This window comes from Gobio gobio, assembly GCF_949357685.1.
Source record: "Gobio gobio genome assembly, chromosome: 9".
NCBI lineage: Eukaryota > Metazoa > Chordata > Actinopteri > Cypriniformes > Gobionidae > Gobio > Gobio gobio.
The window spans coordinates 17,341,916-17,361,160 of NC_137115.1; the positions used below are offsets into that span (position 1 = coordinate 17,341,916).

Here is a 19,245-nt window from a genome sequence, read left to right on the forward strand (position 1 = left end):
TGGAGTCGTTTTTGTGAGAATTTTACTTCCGCATCTAAAAATGCCAAATCCGGAAGTGACGTAACGAGAGGGAGTGCATTTCAACCATAGGAAAACAATAGATCGCAATGACATTTCGGACGCTGAGGAAATTATAAATGTTTATTAATACTCATATGGTAGACCAATGCCATACAATCATAACACACAATTAGAGACAGACCAGGATTTGACAGAACAACGATTTGAGGAGACTGATTGAGTATTTGTGTGAGGAGAAACAGTGGAGAACAGAGCAGGTGTCTAGGTGAGAGACCAATGTTAGCTTATAGATAACGCTAGCTAACCAATATGTGTACACTGTGCTCAGACTACAATACTGTACAGATCATGTATCAAGCAAAAGGGATAATTATGATTTTTAATTACAATTATATCTGCATTTATGATAAAACCTAGAGACTTTCAAACATCAAAATGTAATTTATTAATATGTAGGCTATTCGTGTCAAAATGACATATAAACAGATTTTCTATATTCTATTGTGCCTTGAACCGCTTCCAACACACTTGCGTGTCGCGTGAAAAATAGGCGTCCGTTCTATTTCTAGCATGCACCCGTTTTCAGCGGAGCTCGAGCTGCGCGTGTCACGCATGGCAGGTACAAGCTCTAACCTGTTAACATCAGAGCCGAAATAAAAACGGACATGCCACGCAGCCAGTGTGTAGTGTTTCTACGAGCTCTGCTGAATCTCTGACGGGTCTGTGACCGTCATGCCGACGACCGAACCACAGACAGTATAGTGTTATTGTATGCGTTTCATGTTATCCTTTATTCATTAATTCTGTTATGGGTTTATTTCGTGTCGATAGTGTGAGACTGTATGACGTTATGAGTATGTATTTGAGTGAACTTGAATGTTCATACGGAATTGTAACAACAATGAGTTTCGGGGAATAATTAATTCAAAAGGTATGAATATTCATGAGTCTATGAATATGATTTGCTTGTTGTACAGACAATATTATGAATAATGGAACCTTTAATCATTTAAAAGTAACCTTTATCCAAATTGATTTCTTCATCAATTATCAATCTTACAAACCTTAAGAAACATTGATCTGTTTGATCAGGATAAATAATATCTCTTATGTTTGTACAATTTGTATTACTGAAGTAGTAATACAGGAAAATCAAGCTTAAATGGGTAGCTAAAATCATACGTTTCATTGACTTCGATATTTGTGAGCAAAACAATACGGATTCAATTTAATGCAATTATTGGGTTTTAATAAAACAACTACAGAATACAAAGCTACGAGTCACACGGGGGTAAATATGCATATATATGTTGGAGAAAACAAACGATATGGTACAAACAAGGAAAAATCAAACTTAACGAATAAAATCAAAGGGAAAAGAATGATGGAAATAGAGAATCAACGAGGGAGAGAGAGAGAGAGAGAGAGAGAGAGAGAGAGAGAGAGACAGCCTCAACCCAATTTCACCAGAGCCCTCAAGAAATTCGTAGTTCCGTGAATCAGGAATAATTCAGACAACCTTTTACAAGCAGTTTGAGTGTGAAATAGAATACTTGCATTAGGGCTTTGTCGTGTAAGTGTCTGAGTTTGAATTGTCGGGGAAGTTCGCTAAGGAGTTGGCGGAGGGCAAGGAGTTAATGATCAGCTCCTGTTCTTATAGGTGGAGTGGCCGACGCCCAGAGAGTTGGAAAGATCCAATCAGTCTGGGGAGAGCGAAGGCGCGAGTGTTCCATTGTTCTCTGGACCCCCTCCTCTTAGTTAATCAATAGGGTGATAATCTTAAGCCTCTATTTCTTAGAAAGCCGGTTTGTAATAATGCATCTTGTTGTAATTTGTGAACGAGATACGGCACAGTCGAGTCTCTGCGATACCAGAGATACCAAGAACTGTCATTCTGCGATGTGAGCGTGCAGATATACAAGATTATCACAGTTACTGGCATACAAGATTTGATTTACATACAGTAAACATCCTAGTTATTCTAATACATCGTATAAAGACATTAAAACAACAAAATATATATATATTTGAACATTATTGAGACAAGTTTTAGTCCACATGGTTCAAATAACGCGTGTGTGTGTGCACGTGAACATTCCGGCGTGCTCCGCTATGTATGTGTGTATCCATTCGTAAGAAGGGTGTTTGTGTGGACGTGGAGTCATGTGAATGTCTCGGGGTTAATACATTCAACGCTCCATTCTCTTGCGAAGACATCGTGGCTCCTCGGGTTGTTAATTAACTTCGATAGCCCTATCACACACAAAGAGTCCTTTGTTTATGGCTGATTTGATTAGGAAAGTCACGAGCTGGAGTGTGGAGGTCCATCCTGTTGATCATTTCGGCCAAAGTCTGATTGAATCTGGGCATTGTTGCTACAGTATTAATAAAATATTTACATTACCAGTACATAATTCCAATTTTTTTTTTAAGTGTGAGACTGTATGTATTTGTGTTAATGTGCATAGCTACTGTGTATTCATCAATGTTCAAATTGATTCACGTAAAAACAACGGCAAAGAAGCATCAAGTGTAATCAAATTATTTGCATCAAGTATAATCAAATTATAATCCTCCGGTCTAAAGTGAACGCTACCTACACACACCACCACGAGTGTCGAAGCAGATGCAGAAGTGAAGTCCTGTCTCTTCACCTGCACAAAACGCAACCATGCAGATTTCCAGGTTTCCTCAACTTTTTTTATAGGAAACCTGTGGACTCGATGTCCTGACAGGCTGGACACAATAATTTACCATGACAATGATACATTGGAATAGAAAATCTACCGAAAATCCAACTCCAACTGAATACGAACCTATTCTGCATTGAACGCATATTCATGACGTAATATGATACGAAGTTGAAAAAAAAAAACATTTTTTAACAAGCGGCCAATGAAACGGCCTCTTTATCTACTAAATTTGTGCTCTTATGTCTTTTTAAAACATTTTATATCCTGCATTACCTTGTCATATGGTATTTTCATACAAGGTTATATATTTATTTAGAAAAATTTTTTACCTGCAATATGCCCTTTAAAGTGTCTGGGCCGTGAGCAATTGTCTTTTTTACTCTGAACATGGTCATTGCTCACACCTCAGACACATTGTTATGTTGTAATTAATAATTGATTGGTCATTCTTTTTAATTCTTGTTTCTATATTAGTTAATAGTAATAGCCGAATGGTTAATTTGTCCTGCATCACGTCCTAGTTATCTATCACTATTGACTATGAATATTATTCTAAAGTTTGAACCGTTTTTTTCCTTCAATAAATATGTAATTTGTTGATTTAAATAGCACAGATGACAATACATAGATGACACCCAGTGCTACTGGATTGCTGAAACACCTAACTAATACTAAAGGATTTCTTATCATTTTGGTAAACCTCTATTTTATTCAATATTGTAGGTTGTCACATTCAACCTTAAAATACACATAAAATGTATCATACTATGACAGTTAGAAAAAAAAATACTAGTAATTAATGGTCTCTTCTTTCAATATTTTCAACATTGCTTTTTAACTGGATGATCTGCTTCTCTGAAAGATTAAGACAGCCCTGGCTGTGCATTTTGAACTATGGTAAATATAGCTGTTTTAAATAACATTTTATTTTATATTTAAATCTAAAGTACAATGCCATAAAAGCATTTTAACCTGTTAGCCAGCACCCCCGCTTTTGAAAAAATGCCAAGAAATGGCATACCCAGACTAAAAAGATACATTTCATGAATCCTTTGCACTAAAAGCATAGGCCTAAGTATGATCTCATTTGAAAGCAGACACTTGGCAGTTTACTGTAAAGACAAAATTAATTATTGTCATAATGGATCGTTATTATAAAGAAGTTATAATAAGCTTCAAAGTTTTGTAAAGTTATTAGAAATGTATTTTTATTAAATATATTTATGAAAATACAATTGAAGTTGGCCTTGTTGCGATCTAGAAATGTTCATTGTTTGTAATTTTGTTAGATAATGTGCTCCACAATCATTTTGAAACAGGTTTAAGAAAGTTACACCCAGCTGTTTCGATCAACTGTCACAGATAGTGGCTGTCTCAGAATACCAAAGGTTTTTAGGTATGATGATCTTAAATAATGAGTATTTGATGTAGGATATTAAGGGTAGGAAATCACCAGCCATCTTTTTAATGGGAATTAGACAGACAGCATGATCTATCCCCCATTTTCTTCAACATTTGGAACCCATGATCAGATTTCCCAAGTTCCTCATGTACCAGAAGCAAGAGACCAAATAAAGACTATCATTTTATGCCACCAGTGAAACCACATTAAGTGGAGTATCTGTATCCCCACCAGAGCGGTATTTCAGAGTAAGGAGACTCACAGCAGCATTGGGCAAGTAAAGGTGTGAGAGGTGTGAAAATGTAAAGTTGATGTCCCTGCAATAACAGACCAGCTTTTGTCTATAGATTATTCATTCAAGAACGTTGTGCAAGTTTACTGCAACAATGGAGCCGCAAACTTCACATACTTTTGAAAACCTAGCGTTTAGTCGATCCTGGTAAGCGATCATTGTCAGTTGTAAACACGACAGCGTTCTTCTTCCACAAGGGAGTTTGGCATCACAGCATTTGTTTCCAGACGGACCGTTAAATAATGCAACACACACGTCCTGCGGACAACCTGTAGAATTCAACCAATCAAACGATGACTTCGAAACTCCTGAAGTGTTTCCAGAAAAGTGTGCCATATGCATCAGCCATTCAGCCAATCGACCGTGGGCGTGACATCTGAGGCTGAGACTAGGTCATTGCTAATTGGGTGAAAACTGGGAAAATTTCAAGGCGTCAACAGCACTGGGAGGCATGTAGCTGATACAGTATATTGATAATTAAGCAGATCTCTAGAATACTCTAGAATACACAACTATCCTGGGCCTGATCAAGGGTGGGGATGAGACTGGTTACAGACAGCTGATTGACAAAATTCTGGCTTATGGGGATGATAATTAGCCTGACGTCGTCATACTCAATTCTAGTCAGAATATGAGTCTGATACTGCTCCATTGGGCTGTGATTATGGGGCGTGTTTCAACCGAACCAGGAAAGACCTCAATTGGATAGACCTTAGGGCTGGGCGATTTTTTTCCCCTAAAAAAATCTGTGATTTAAACAGAAAAAATCTGTGATTTTTTTATAAAAAACTCGATCTACGATTCGATTCGATTTTTTTTTATCCCCGCCCCCCATTTAAAACAAAATAATTGCAAACTGTACATATATTTTAAAAATATATATTTATTATATTTAATTAAAGTGCATCAACATAAAATTGCAAAGGCAAACCCTTTATCTAACTGAAAAGTCACTGTGCAGTGTGCAACAAAGATTGTTAAACATCCAAATTATTTATACTGTATTTGGATTGAGCTAACAAACAACAAAAAATCCTGAGGTAACTCTTAGTTGAATTGTACATGTAAACAGTAACACCATTCGCCATAAAAAATGTAATTGCATTTTAAACATTCTTTGCATGGAAAATGAGCCAGGAAGATTTGGCGAATGCAAAATGTATGTATTGCGCTATACTGCAGAGAGGGAGAAAAAAAAATCTAAAAAAAATCGATTTTTTGAAAATATGAATCGATTTGACCTACCAACTCGATTTTTAAATCAAATCGATTTTTTTCCCAGCCCTAATAGACCTACAACCAATCAGAGCAACGGAGCGACGCATAACGTTAGTTGTCAAATGTCAACAGAACTGAACTGCACTGTGTTGCCAAGTCCGCGGGTTGAAGCGACCCCAATTATGTGATATACAGACCCAGGAATGCGATTTTTAGCTGCCAGCCCTGCCATATTAACACATATTTTACCCCCCAAATGCCTTTTTTCCCGGAGAACCCCCCCTGGAAAGCTATTGGGCTTGTTTTTGGCTAGTTTTGAGTAACGTTAGCAATTGGGCGGGTTTTGTTGTAAAAACTTGGCAACCCTGTCTGCACGCACGCTGGAATAAGTAGCCTAATGTTAGAAGAAAAAGATGAATGTAAACGATCTTTGCCGGTGTTGTAAAAAAAGAATTTAAGGATAGACAGAGTACTTACCAACACGATCATCATTTCTGAGAGAAATAGAAAAGGTGAATGCATATACGAACAAGTTCTCCGTTTAGGATTAGAACAAACTCAACCCAAGCACCTTTGATGACATGGATGATTACGTTACTGTTGATCATCTGTCCATCATCGTCTAAAGCCCGCCCTGACAATTTCATTGGTCCGAACAGTTTCTGTTCGGGCATAATTACTTCTCTATGGATCAAGTCCTTACCGAACTGCCCGAGTAAAAATGTTGTGGGCGGGGCTAAGTTCGGCTGGCATCCAGGCTAGATGATAATGACCTCATTCTTAATTTAGATAAAACAAAATAATTAATCATGGATTTTAGACAGAAGAAACCCTTGTTACAGCCACTGATCATTAAGGGGACTGAAGTGGAAAAAGCTGAGAGGCACAAGTTCCTGGGCCTGCATGTGTCATCAAATCTGAGGTTGACCATAAACACTGCTGTCACAGTGAAGAAGGCCCAACGGCGGCTTTATTTTATCAGGTTGCTAAGGAAGGCAGGACTTAGCCGCAAGCTACTCATCCAGGCCTATAGAGCAGGGTTCTTCAAATCTTACCCTGGAGGTCCAATGCGCTGCAGAGTTTAGCTCCAACCCTAATCAAACACACCTGAACATGCTAATCAATGTCTTCAGGTTCATTAGAAAACTACAGGTAGGTGAGTTTGATTAGGGTTGGAGCTAAACTCTGCAGCACATTGGACCTCCAGGGTAAGATTTGAGGAACCGTGCTATAGAGGACTTATGGAAAGCATCTTAACAAATGGCATCACTGTATGGTTTGGAAGCACTACCCAGGCAGAAGGAGAGCTCTCCAAAGGGTCATAAAGACCGCGCAGAAGATCATCGGATCGGATCTTCCATCTATGGAGGCCCTATACACACAACGCTGCAGGAAGAGAGCTAAAAATATTCTCAGGGATACACACCACCCTGCACCCTCAATGTTCAGGCCTAAACACTCAATATATAACTTGAGATATGGCAGACCGGACAGTATTATCTCGCACAGGGTGCAGTTTTATAACAGTTTTTTCCCAGTGACGGTTAGACTGATGGCGAAGGATTTAGCAGAGGAAACAAACATGTCTGTTTTTATATAGAGATGTGAGAGGTAGTCTGTGTTGTGTTTAATGTGTCAGTCTCTGTTAAATAGAGAATGTTTTATTATAGTTTTTTAGCACTGATAATACGTATTATCTCGGGACAGTATTCAATACTAAATTGAATTAAATGTGTAATAATGTTATTTTAAATTTGTATCTTAAATTAAAAATCTTAGTGTGTGGGTTTACTTGACATAGGTTTGTGTTGCTCTTCGTTAATTGTTTCTCAAGAGTCTATTTATTGTGTGAAGTCTATTCATTGTGTGTAGTCTATGTATTGTGGGTAGTTTGTTTAGCTGGTCTTCTATGTTGATTTTATGTATTGTATTTTAATGCTGACTCAAAGAGCTTTGCTACAAAAATTCCTATGTACCTGTATTGCTGTACTAGTACAAATGGCAAATAAACTTTCAACTCATTCAACTCAACACAACTCAACTCAAAAACTCAAAATACTTGATTCTGATTGGTTAGTCATGACATTTATCAGTAAAATATTTCTGGATAATGACCAAGAGCCCTCTGCTTTACATTAGTGTCCATATCCCCATGTCAGTTTGTTTTCCCCCTGCCCTATTCTCTAACGCGCATTTTGACTTATGACAATTACAAATATCTATATTGTTTATTGCTGTGTAATTCCTCTATTGCCTACTTTCAATAAAATGACAGAATCTTTTCCTCAGATTGTGTCAGGTTTCTGGGGCCTAGATACAAATATTTGGGGCTTTCTACACCCCAAAAATCTCCTCAAGATAATGATTAAGGGAGCTTTACTGTCCAATTGGTGATCCTGAACCCTGTCCAACCCATGGATACACCACTACGAGTTCAATTAAACCAGTTTTGTCCATCCTAAATAAACATGCTTTAAGTGAACTGTGTGAGGGTTCCTTTTGAACTGCTCACTGGTAATTAACATAGGTTCCTGATTTTAATTAAAGTTCATGGATTTCATTAGAGTCACCGGTGGTTAAGGCCAATCATCACAGTGACAATATACAATGTTTCAAATGGCAGTGGCTTAGAATAGGCAGTCAGTTAGAAGTCTAGGGAATACAGTGTGCTCAATAGGGCTAATTTAATGCTGAAATTCTTTTTTGAAAACCGAAACAGGAAAACTCTACAGACTGAAAGGCACTGCATATTTATTATATATATTTTACTGCAAGTAAAACATTTGCCACATGTTTAAAAGAAGATACTACTGTAGTGTCTACATGAGAGGTTTGAGGAAAAGGTTGTAAATGTCATCTGACTCGAGACCTGTAGCCTCTAACTTAAGGTCCATTAAATGATCCGTTGAATTTCGAGTAGCTGCCCAAACATCTTTAAGCTGAATGGCTGTGAACAAATAAAATCAGTGTTACTGGTATATGCCATACACTCCCATTGAAGCCTGTTGGCTCTATGAGTCGTTCAAGGAAGTCACATAGATTCATATAGTTTAAAAATGCAACATCAATAGTGTGAAAATGCTGTGTGATAATATTTACTAAATCATTTATTTATTAAATATTGAAATGCACCAAACATGTACAAAACCGAAATACTAGTAATTAAAGCAGTCTCTACCAGCCCTTACGTCTAAGTGTCCCATACATCTTGTTCCAGAGAGCATTTGTGTAAAATGAACATACTTATGTGGTCTATATTTCTGCCTCACCCTCTTTTTCTATGCACTCAATTCTTTCTTCTTAGACATATCCATTAGCCTGCTGTCATTGGTGGTGACCGCTTGTGGCTTGGCCCTGTTTGGCGTCTCTCTCTTTGTTTCATGGAAATTATGCTGGATTCCTTGGCGCGAGCGAGGCCTCTCTCCAAGCACCAAGGAGGGACATCCAGACCCACCTTATCCTCCTCCTCCACCCCTTCAACCCCAGCGTCCAGAGGTGGACACCACCCTCGACCGCCGGAATAATGCCCGATGTTCAGTGGTAAAAGAGACAACAGTGCCACCCACTCCAGTCTCTCCGCCGGTTCCAGGATCTCCTCCTGCAGTGCCAGTGCCTGAGGCAGCCCTCAAAATAAGCCACACTTCACCTGATATTCCACTGGAGGTGGAGTCTAAGACTCAAGAAAATGGTGTCCATGGCAACACACGCATGCAGAGGCAAATCACGGATCCCTCCTCGACCTGTGTCAGGTAAGTCATCCTTCTATAATTACTTTAATGGATTCTAGTAAAAACATCAGTCTCTCAACAATAGAACTGGCCAAACTCTAAGTTAATCACTAAGTGTCTCTATAGTAGAGGACACTGACCTCATAAAAATGCAGTTTTCACTTTAAAGTTGGACAATTTTAAGGCAGGCCCATAAGCTCGCAGTGTTTTTTGCACATTTTAACATTACAGTATAAAATGACAAGAACATTCCTGGATAAGTAGAGTAAAAATTATCTTGAAGCAATCATGTTGATTTTGTAAAATAATTAAGTCACACCATGTTGACATGCACCCACATATCGGATTGATACCAGTCAGACTGAAAATCCTTTATGTAAAACCGAATGACATTTAGAAGTGGTGTAAATCTAAATTAAACCAATCAATAGAAAAAAAATACTAAGCATGAAAATGCTTGAAAATGACTATTTACTTCAATAAAAAAACACCTTTGTGCACAGGCAGTGTCATGATGTATATGTTTCTAGAGCCCTTTTATAATAAGATCTATGTTTACATATGTTTCACGTCTTACGAACGTTAATTTACGTCTTACAAACTGCTCAGTGGAGGAGACTGCATATTTATTAAATATTTGATAAAAAAAGCTTCTCTGACATATTTGTCAACACTCCTTTTAGGTATGTCATCAAGGTAAAAATGACAATTTTACTCAAAGTAGCTCCAGTGACATTATACAGTCAAACTAAAATTTATTCAGACACCTTCAACAGTTGCTCACATTATCACAGTTTATTCGCTATAGTTTAGAAAATGGTAATAAAATATGACAAGAACTCAGTTAAACTGTGTCAGAACAAACTCATATTGATAATGTCAGATAACTTTGATAGAAAGGTATGTAATGGATTACAATCAACCAATCAGCTGTCAACTGTTAAATCTTTTACATTTTTATAAATTTTACTTGTAGTCCACTGTATGAAGATTTTTTGGGTATGATATGTCACAGTTTACTTTATTTTGCTATCCTCACTTACATACATTAACTATTAGTGTCCTGCACCCACCAGCAGTGTTGGGGGTAACGTATTACAAGTAACTTGAGTTACGTAATAATATAACTTTTTCCAAGTAACTAGTAAAGTAACGCATTACTTTTCAAATTTACAACAAAATATCTGAGTTACTTTTTCAAAAAAGTAATGCAAGTTACTTTTTCACATTCATTTGACTGACAGCTCTCCTGTCCTCATGTTGAGAGTTAGTGCAGAGGTGTGTGTGTAAACATGATGGTTATTGTAGTTCTAGACTAAATGTGAGCATTTATTTATCTCACTTGCACAATAAAGATTCTGTACTCCTCAAAATGAATAAAATCAGTCAAATGCAAAATCAAAATACTATGCAAACCTCCAATAATTAAATGTTAAATAAAACAACTATTTTTATGCATAATCTACCTTTATATTTAATTGACCAATGTCTTGCTGCTGACCTTTTGATGATGAAAATTACTAGATTTTTAGTTTTTTATTGGTAAAACTTTTTTCTCCTTCATCCTATTCTCCCATTATCCAGAGCTGCGCCCTCTACTGTTCATGTGTGAATCTGCATTTTTACCTCAGTCTGGGGCTTATTATTTCAATTTGGTATGAAGAGGTCTTTACCGTTGCACAAAAATATAACTTTTTTGTTATAAAAAAAACAAAAACAAGCCCAGCCCAGGTGAGAAAAAGTTACGAAAAAGTAACGTAACACATTACTTTTCTTAAAAAGTAACTAAGTAACTCAATTAGTTACTTTTTAAGGGAGTAACGCAATATTGTAATGCATTACTTTTCAAAGTAACTTTCCCTAACACTGCCCACCAGTAAAAAAAATATATCTGGTGTCTGAATATTTTTTGATTTGACTGTATATAAGTTTAGGGTTCAAACAGAACTTTCAGAATCTAAAATCGTATTGATTCATTGACGAAAATGAATGCATGTAAACATACCTATTGAGGTTTTGCAATAAAGGGAATATGGCCACGAGTAAAAGCGTTCCTAGCCAAAATAGCTGTTTCCATCCACCTATTTTGATGTGCATTTTGGGATATCTCATCAAAAATTGCTGGATGGAAACGCTAAGATGCGCATAATTTCTAAAAATGTGCATAAAAATTGTATGCGCTCGTTTGAGTTGGATACATTTTTTATTCGATAAGAAAACCTGCGCATAAACTACGATGGAAACACATTTACAGAATAAATTCCTTAATGCACATCAAAAAAATCATGTGACTGCGCAATGGGATGACATAACTGGACTAACCAGTGGAACAATCTTTTTGCACACCATCTGAAATGCTGTTTTGTTTGTTGTGAAATGCCTGAGCATAGTCTGTCGTCAAAGTGGTTCGGTATAAATCCCTCCCAGAACTCTTACATTCTCTGACTGCATTCCCAAACAGCAGCATCTACCTCCAAAAGCAAGATAGATAACATGTTTATTGCGTTTCACCTGCATGCTCTGAGATGCAAGCAATTCATGTACAGTGGCTGCTCCTACTTTTATTAATGATATTTAGCGTCAATTTTCTTCTCTTCGACTCACTGGATAGAAACGGTATGGAAGCTTGTTTCCGCCACAGAATAAAAAAGGTAATTGCGACTTTTTTATTTCACAATTCTAACTTTTTTCTCGCAATACTGATTTTTTTTCTCAGAATATTGTGATGTAAAGTCGCAATTGCGAGTTATAAAGTCACAATTGCATAATATAAAGTCTCAATTGTGAGAACAAGCAAGTTTAAATCTCACAAGTTTAAAGTCAAATCTCACAATTCTTATATCTCAATTCTGGACTTCTTTAATTAAGTTACAATTGTGAGTTATAAAGTCAGAATTGCAAGATATAAACTCGCAATTGTGAGAACAAGCAAGTTTAAATCTCACAAGTTTAACTTTATATCACACAACTGTGTATATCTTGCAATTCTGAGAAAAAAGTCTGAATTGTGAGATGTAAACACACTTAGAGAGATAAAAAAGTTGCAATTATCTTTTAAAATGTTTTATTCTGTGGGAGAAACAAGCTTCCATAAAATGGTACTTTATTTGTAAATGCGATATTCCAATTTTGCGTCTAAGTTAAATTCGTAATTTTGGATGAAAACATAGCTAATGTGAAGCTGAGTTAATTCCTTTTTACTGTGGTAAAGTACCTTTTATCGTAAAACAGATTCTGGCTTCTGATCTGTCAATAAGATATTTTGTTTCTGTCTCAATGTCTTGGCATTTTCTTTCAAAACTTCAATTTTTTGACAAAACTGAAATCATTTAATTAAAATTCAATCAACACATAGTTGTCAAAATGCCAGTAGTTTGTGTATTTATTTGTTGTTTGACTAACTATTGATTGATGACTATTTAGTCATTGGTCTGACTAAAAAGTCTTTAGTATATTTCTTTAGTATGAGACATTTAATTTATTTATTTGGCTCACCAAGTAACCCTCATATCTAATAAATTGTCTTTAACTCCAACTCTTTGTCAGCAGGCAAAGTTCAATTCGGCGTCAGATGAACCAGTCTAACCCTGACTTCACAGTAACCCAGTTCCAGAGGCAGGACTCTCTGACTGGCATGAGTCTGGGCCAGCTAAAACCAGAACTCTACAAACAACGATCCCTAGATGGCGAGGACAACCGAAGCAGTCGTGTGGGTAGCTGTGGACGCCTCCACTTTATTCTTAAATATGACTGTGACCTGGAGCAGCTCATTGTAAAGATCCACAGAGCCCAAGACCTCCCTGCCAAGGACTTTTCCGGAACCTCTGACCCATATGTTAAAATCTACCTACTCCCAGACCGCAAAACCAAGCACCAGACCAAGGTGCATCGTAAGACTTTAAACCCTGTGTTTGATGAGGTCTTCCTCTTCCCTGTGGCATATGCGGACCTGCCCACAAGGAAGCTGCACTTCAGTGTCTACGATTTTGATCGTTTTTCACGCCACGATATTATTGGGCAGGTGGTGGTTGACAACTTTCTGGATCTAGTGGACTTTCCCAGGGAGACCAAACTCTGCAGGGACATCCAGTTTGTGTCTTCGGTGAGTAGATGTTCATGCTTCTGTTGAAAGGTATATTCTAAGAGATAAGGATACATTTGGACAAAAAAAATAAATAAAAACACTTGAGAGTCAGTTGGGATTTTCAGAGACTATATAAAGTATTTCTCCTTTTTAAAAAGTAAAATTTTTTATATAAACATGCTGAATTTGCAGAAACAACTTAAGTAAGCTATGCATTGGTTGATTTCCGTTCCACAGTGCAAACTGTGGCTCAGTGGCGCTCTCAAACAATTGCTGTTTATTAATCAAAACATTGCTCTTTGGTTGGGTAATTGGTGATGCTTGAAATCCAAATTACATATTGTGTTTTCTTTTCATTGCTGTAATTCAAATGCAATCATGAGCCTTTAACCCTCTATGGCATGACTTTTTATTTTTTTGGGAAAACAATATTTCAACCCATTTTTTGGGAGTTTGGGGGTCCCTGATAATATATCCATCATAAAATGTGTCGCCCCCCCACCCCTGGACCAGATATTGGTTTGTTGTCTCAGGGCAACAATGTGCTATAAGGGTACTAAAACTCCAAGGTTTTCTACATAGGTGGAATAGGGAAAACAAGCAATATGTGCATTAGATAAATTTTTATTTTGACAAACATCAAACAATAAAAAACCCTACTACTAATTACAACTAGGGCTGGGCGATAAAATGATAACGATATGTATCGCGATAGACATGTAATCGATATCAATAAAAAATGCGTTCGATAAAACGTTCGATAATTTTTTTTTTTCTTCGTCGGAAGAAACCAGAGGTTGCGAAGCAAGTTTGGTTGCATGAACAAAGGCACTCGCTCTCTGGTAACCAAGCAACGTAGGGAGTGACAGGCTAACAGCCAATCAGGTAACTGTATCGTTTTGGTTGCGCCATATCGTTGTCTCGTGTTGGATTCATTCTTCAGTAAAAAGAACCGGCGTGGAGTGATAAGTGGAAAGTGAGTGCCGGAGCGAGCGAGGAAATTGTTGATAAAACAGGAAAACAAGTCAGCTCGCCAGTATGCCAGTTTTTTGGATTTTATAAGTCTGACCGTAGTCAGACCAATGTCGTCTGCAAATTATGCAAGACTGTCTTGTTTATACTTTCATTTGGCTCCACAGCGCAAGCCTCCTCTGACAGCCCGCGCGTGCCTCGTTCGTTTGGGGAGGTGTTTATACTCGACACGCTCGCCGTTGTGCTATTCTTGATTTTGGCTAAATCCGAAATCGCCCCCTAAACCCTCAATCACTATTCCCTGCTTTAATCTACTAATACAGTTCACTTGAAAGAGTGAATGAAAACAAGTGAGAGAATTCGGACAGCCGCTGTGTGTTCATCGGCTGTACACTCGTTATTGCGGTGCAAAGTGGGATAGAATGAGTGCACTCAATAACGTCCACTATGGTTTCGGACAGCACTACAAATGGCTGTGCCCTCAAATAATGCCCTATTTAAGGGTATAGGGGGCGATTTCGGATTCAGCCTTTGAAACGACATGGAGAGGTACTCTGCATCAGTGCCTTATGACAAAGCATCTAAACGGTAACAGTTACAAAGAAATAACGGAGGCACTGCACCTTAGGCCATGTCCACACGAAGCCAGAACTTTCCCTATCCGATCTTTTTTTTTTCCTCGTTTCAAGAAATATCAGCGTACACACGAGAGCATGAAAACGGCTCAAAACGATGTAGTATACATGCCAGGCCAGTATGTGGCACTGTAATTCTGCCACAGAAATACACTAAAAACGGAGAAGAATAGTTGTGGCTAGAAGGGGTACGGCAACAGTCGGAGGTGAGGTAAAATCTCACAATAAAATAACAATAAATAAATTTGCTACTCACCAGATGTGTTTTATTAACACATACACCTACCCCAACCCTAAACATACCCTTACAATAATGCAAATACAGTAATTAAACAACGCAGTATTGATGTGCGCATGCCCAGTGCCCGTAGTTGTATTCCTTCCCCGCGCAGGACGTGGTGTGATGACATCACCGTTTCACAAAATATACGGATTGGCTGTATACAAGAAACCGCAAGGGTGTCGTTTTCAGATTTATCCACTTTAGGACCCGGTTTCAAAAAATAGCGGTTTCAGTCTCCCAAAACGCCGGATCCGTGTGGACGAAACGCCAATACGATAAAAAATGTATACGTATACAGTGATACGGGTCTCCGTGTGGACGGGCCCTTAATGTTGAGAGATAATTGTTAAGTGTTCACTGTGATTTTTCATTGTGTTGAAATTTTAATTATTTGAGTGTTTTCCATGGTTGTGTTGACATTTCTATTTATAAAAAAAATGCTGCCACACTGCCAATGTCTTTGTTGACATGGTAGAAGAGGACTGACTAGGAAAACGCTCTCACAATTAAATAAATTATATAACAGCAAAGTAGCCTACTTCAATCACTCTCTTCTCCATTGGGTTGGGCTAATCCAAAATAAGTGAAAACAAGGGGGTGTTCTGAAGACAGACTGTTACCTGAGAAACAGGGGTGCTCTGAAAACACCCTCATTAGCAATTAGTGCTTTCCACCTGATGAAATGAACGCGGCAAAAATGATGAAATGAACGCGGCAAAACTAATGAAATGAACATGGCAAAAAATCGAGCAATCAGAATTTTGGTCGAGCCAGAACATATCGACTAAAAATCAACTAATTGACTGGGAGATTACAGCCCTAGTTTAGCATCCAAATACATTGCGAATATGGAAACATTTGGATTCAAATGAGAGAGTTAGGCTACGTGAGCCTAATGCTGGGTACTTTAAGTTTCTCATTAAATTATTATTATTTTGTCATTCTTGATCTGTTCTGAATACCGTTAAATTTAAATGATTTGTTGTTGAGTGAGGGGAACTAAAATTACCTATAGCTATGTTTGTAGTGTTTATAATGTTTGTAGTATACATTATTTTGCTTTATTTACTGGTATTATTTCTGAATGCAATCAAATGCAACTTATACGTGATTTACCTGTTTTTTCTCTCTCAAAAACAATATAAAACAATATATATTCGTTATTTCGTATTTTGAAGCATGCAGCAAACGATTAATTGGTCAAAATTATTGTTGGTTAATGGTTAACCAGTTATTTAGCGTCCCATATTTAGGCATAGCTATCAAATTAGTGCAGAACGTCTCGGTTAAGTCTGTAACCTTAGTTCCCTGAGTAGGAAACGAGATGCTGCATCACCGCTTTGGGAACGCCTCTGCGTGATTGCGTCGTGAAGCACGTATGTCATCAGTCCAATAGAGAGACAGAACATCTTAGGCAGGTGGCGTCATCGACCGGAAAGTATAAAGCATCCCCGGAAATACACACCCATAGCTTCTGGGAAAAGGATGAAGCAAAGCGCTCGCGGGCATGCAGGGAGTATGGCAGGGTGACGCAGCGTCTCGTTCCCTACTAAAGGAACTATGGTTACAGATGTAACCGAGACGTTCTCCTTCAAAGGAACTCAAGCTGCGTCACCGCTTTGGGAACGAGACTACCCATGCCCCCATAGGCACTGGATGCCCGCCTGTGCAATTAGGAAGCGAGCACCCGAGCCCCCGGAGTAGTGTTAATGTCCAGTTCATAGAACCTGACGAAAGTGAGCGGTGAGGACCATCCTGCCGCATCACAAACATCCTGCAGGGAGGCCCCTACCAAAAGAGCCTGAGAGGCCGCCATACTCCTAGTTGAGTGGGCCCGGACAGCCAAAAGGAGAAGGCTGCCCCACCGCCACATAAGCAAGTGAGATGGCCTTGACCACCCACTTGTTCATCCTCTGCTTAGAAACCGGCCCCCCTCTCGAGGGTGGCCCGTAACACACAAACAACTGTTCGGATCTTCTCCACAGGGCAGCTCTGTGGACATAAGAATCTAATGCCCGAACAGGGCAAAGCAGATAGATTCTTTCCTGGTCTGATGTCACAAAGGGCGGAGGACAAAAAGCCTGAAGTACAATAGGTCTCACAGGATTAGTGGGAACCTTCGGAACATAACCCGGCCTAGGAAACAGGAAACACCTGTATACTGATGTATGTGGACTGAAAACTCTCGCTGACATGGGCCGCCTCCACAATCTCGACACCTCGTGTGGAGATCAGTGAAGAACGGAAGGCTCCGCCGCGAAGGCTGAGCAGAACGGGCTGGCAGGAAGCGCTCATCAAGCCTGCTTTTTACTGAGGCGCGCTCCTGATTAATATCTTGTGCCGGCCAGTCGATGTTCAATCTGGCCACCGCTCTGCTCAGGACCTCCACAAGCTCCTCACTCGCGGGGGTTTGAAGTCTTCAACCCCTGCATCGATACTGCAGATATTAACCTCCTCGGAGGAAGGTAACTGCAGCACCAAGGCCGCCCCCTGGGCAGGAGAAACCGCAGCGCGGGCTCCCGAACCCAGAGAAGCGGCCGCGAATCTGACGGGAGAAGGCTGAGATAGGATGGGGCCCGTCTCAAACCTGACCATCAGATCCATTTGCGAACCCCACGTCAAGCCTGAAGGGATGCAAGGTATTCTTTTCTGTATCTGCCCCAGAATATGCTGGCGAGATATTGCACTCTTTTACACTGTTTCCTATATAGGTCGGCGCCCTCAAAGAGTCCTGGGGGTGCGTACGGGTACACATATTTTGGGTGAGGATCATTGCTGGAGTGAGGAGAAGAGGCGACTCAGGGTCAGTTGAAATGGGTACAAGAGGTCTTGCATTGATAATGGCTCACACTTCGGCCATTAGAGTTGACAGCATTTCATGAGTCAGATGTGAAGAGCTGATTTGAGGAAGCATGGAGTCCAGGATCCGTCTTAAAAGTCCAATCTTCCTCTCCCATGCTCCTCCCATGTGAGACGAATGAGGTGGGTTAAAGATCCATTTGCAACCTTCTTCACTGAGATTTTTTGTCACGCTTGCATCTTTGGCTGATACCACAAGCATATTCAGCTGTCTGCATGGTCCTGTGAAATTAGTGCCACAGTCGGATCGTATGATCTTTGCCGGACCTCGTATGGTGAAGAAGCGGCAAAGTGCATGGCCTTACCATGGTTGGCCAGTGCATCGAGTCCGGTGATCTCAAGTCCGGCGGTCCCTAGTCCAGAGCCACCCAGGGTGATTGCCTTACAATGGTTAGCCAGTGCATCGATTCCGGTGATCCCAAGTCCGACAGTTCCTAGTCCAGAGCCACCCAGCGTGATTGCCTTACCATGGTTGGCCAGTGCATTGAGTCCTGGGGTCCCAGTTCCGGTGATCCCAAGTCCAGTGGTCCCTAGTCCAGAGCCACCCAGGGTGATTGCCTTACCATGGTTGGCCAGTGCATCGAGTCCGGGGGTCCCAGTTCCGGTGATCCCAAGTCCGGTGGTCCCTAGTCCAGAGCCACCCAGGGTGATTGCCTTACCATGGTGTGCCAGTGCATCGAGTCCGGGGGTCCCAGTTCCGGTGATCCCAAGTCCGGTGGTCCCTAGTCCAGAGCCACCCAGGGTGATTGCCTTACCATGGTGTGCCAGTGCATCGAGTCCGGGGGTCCCAGTTCCGGTGGTCCTTGTTCCGATGGTCCCAGTTTTGGTGGTCCCAATTCCAGTGGTCCCAGTTCCGGTGGTCCCTGTTCCGATGGTGGATCCAGTTCCGGTGGTCCCTGTTCTGGTGGATCCAGTTCTGATGGTCCCAGTTCCGGTGGTCCCTGTTCCAATGGTGGATCCAGTTCTGGTGGTCCCTGTTCCGGTAAATCCAGTTCCGATTGTCCCAGTTCCGGTGGTCCCTGTTCCGATGGTGGATCCGGTTCCGGTGGACCCTGTTT

General features: G+C 39.9%; 1 protein-coding gene across 1 annotated transcript in view; it reads left to right on the forward strand.

The window, feature by feature from the left end:
• Nucleotides 1–19,245, forward strand: part of syt9a (synaptotagmin IXa) — a gene marked incomplete at both ends in the record, with an annotated part of 77,408 nt that overhangs the window by 24,447 nt on the left and 33,716 nt on the right. The window contains 2 exons of the mRNA XM_079824801.1: nt 8,931–9,375; nt 12,904–13,456. Of these exons, the coding sequence (XP_079680927.1) occupies nt 8,931–9,375; nt 12,904–13,456 (998 nt within the window). The remainder of the gene's footprint in view (nt 1–8,930; nt 9,376–12,903; nt 13,457–19,245) is intronic.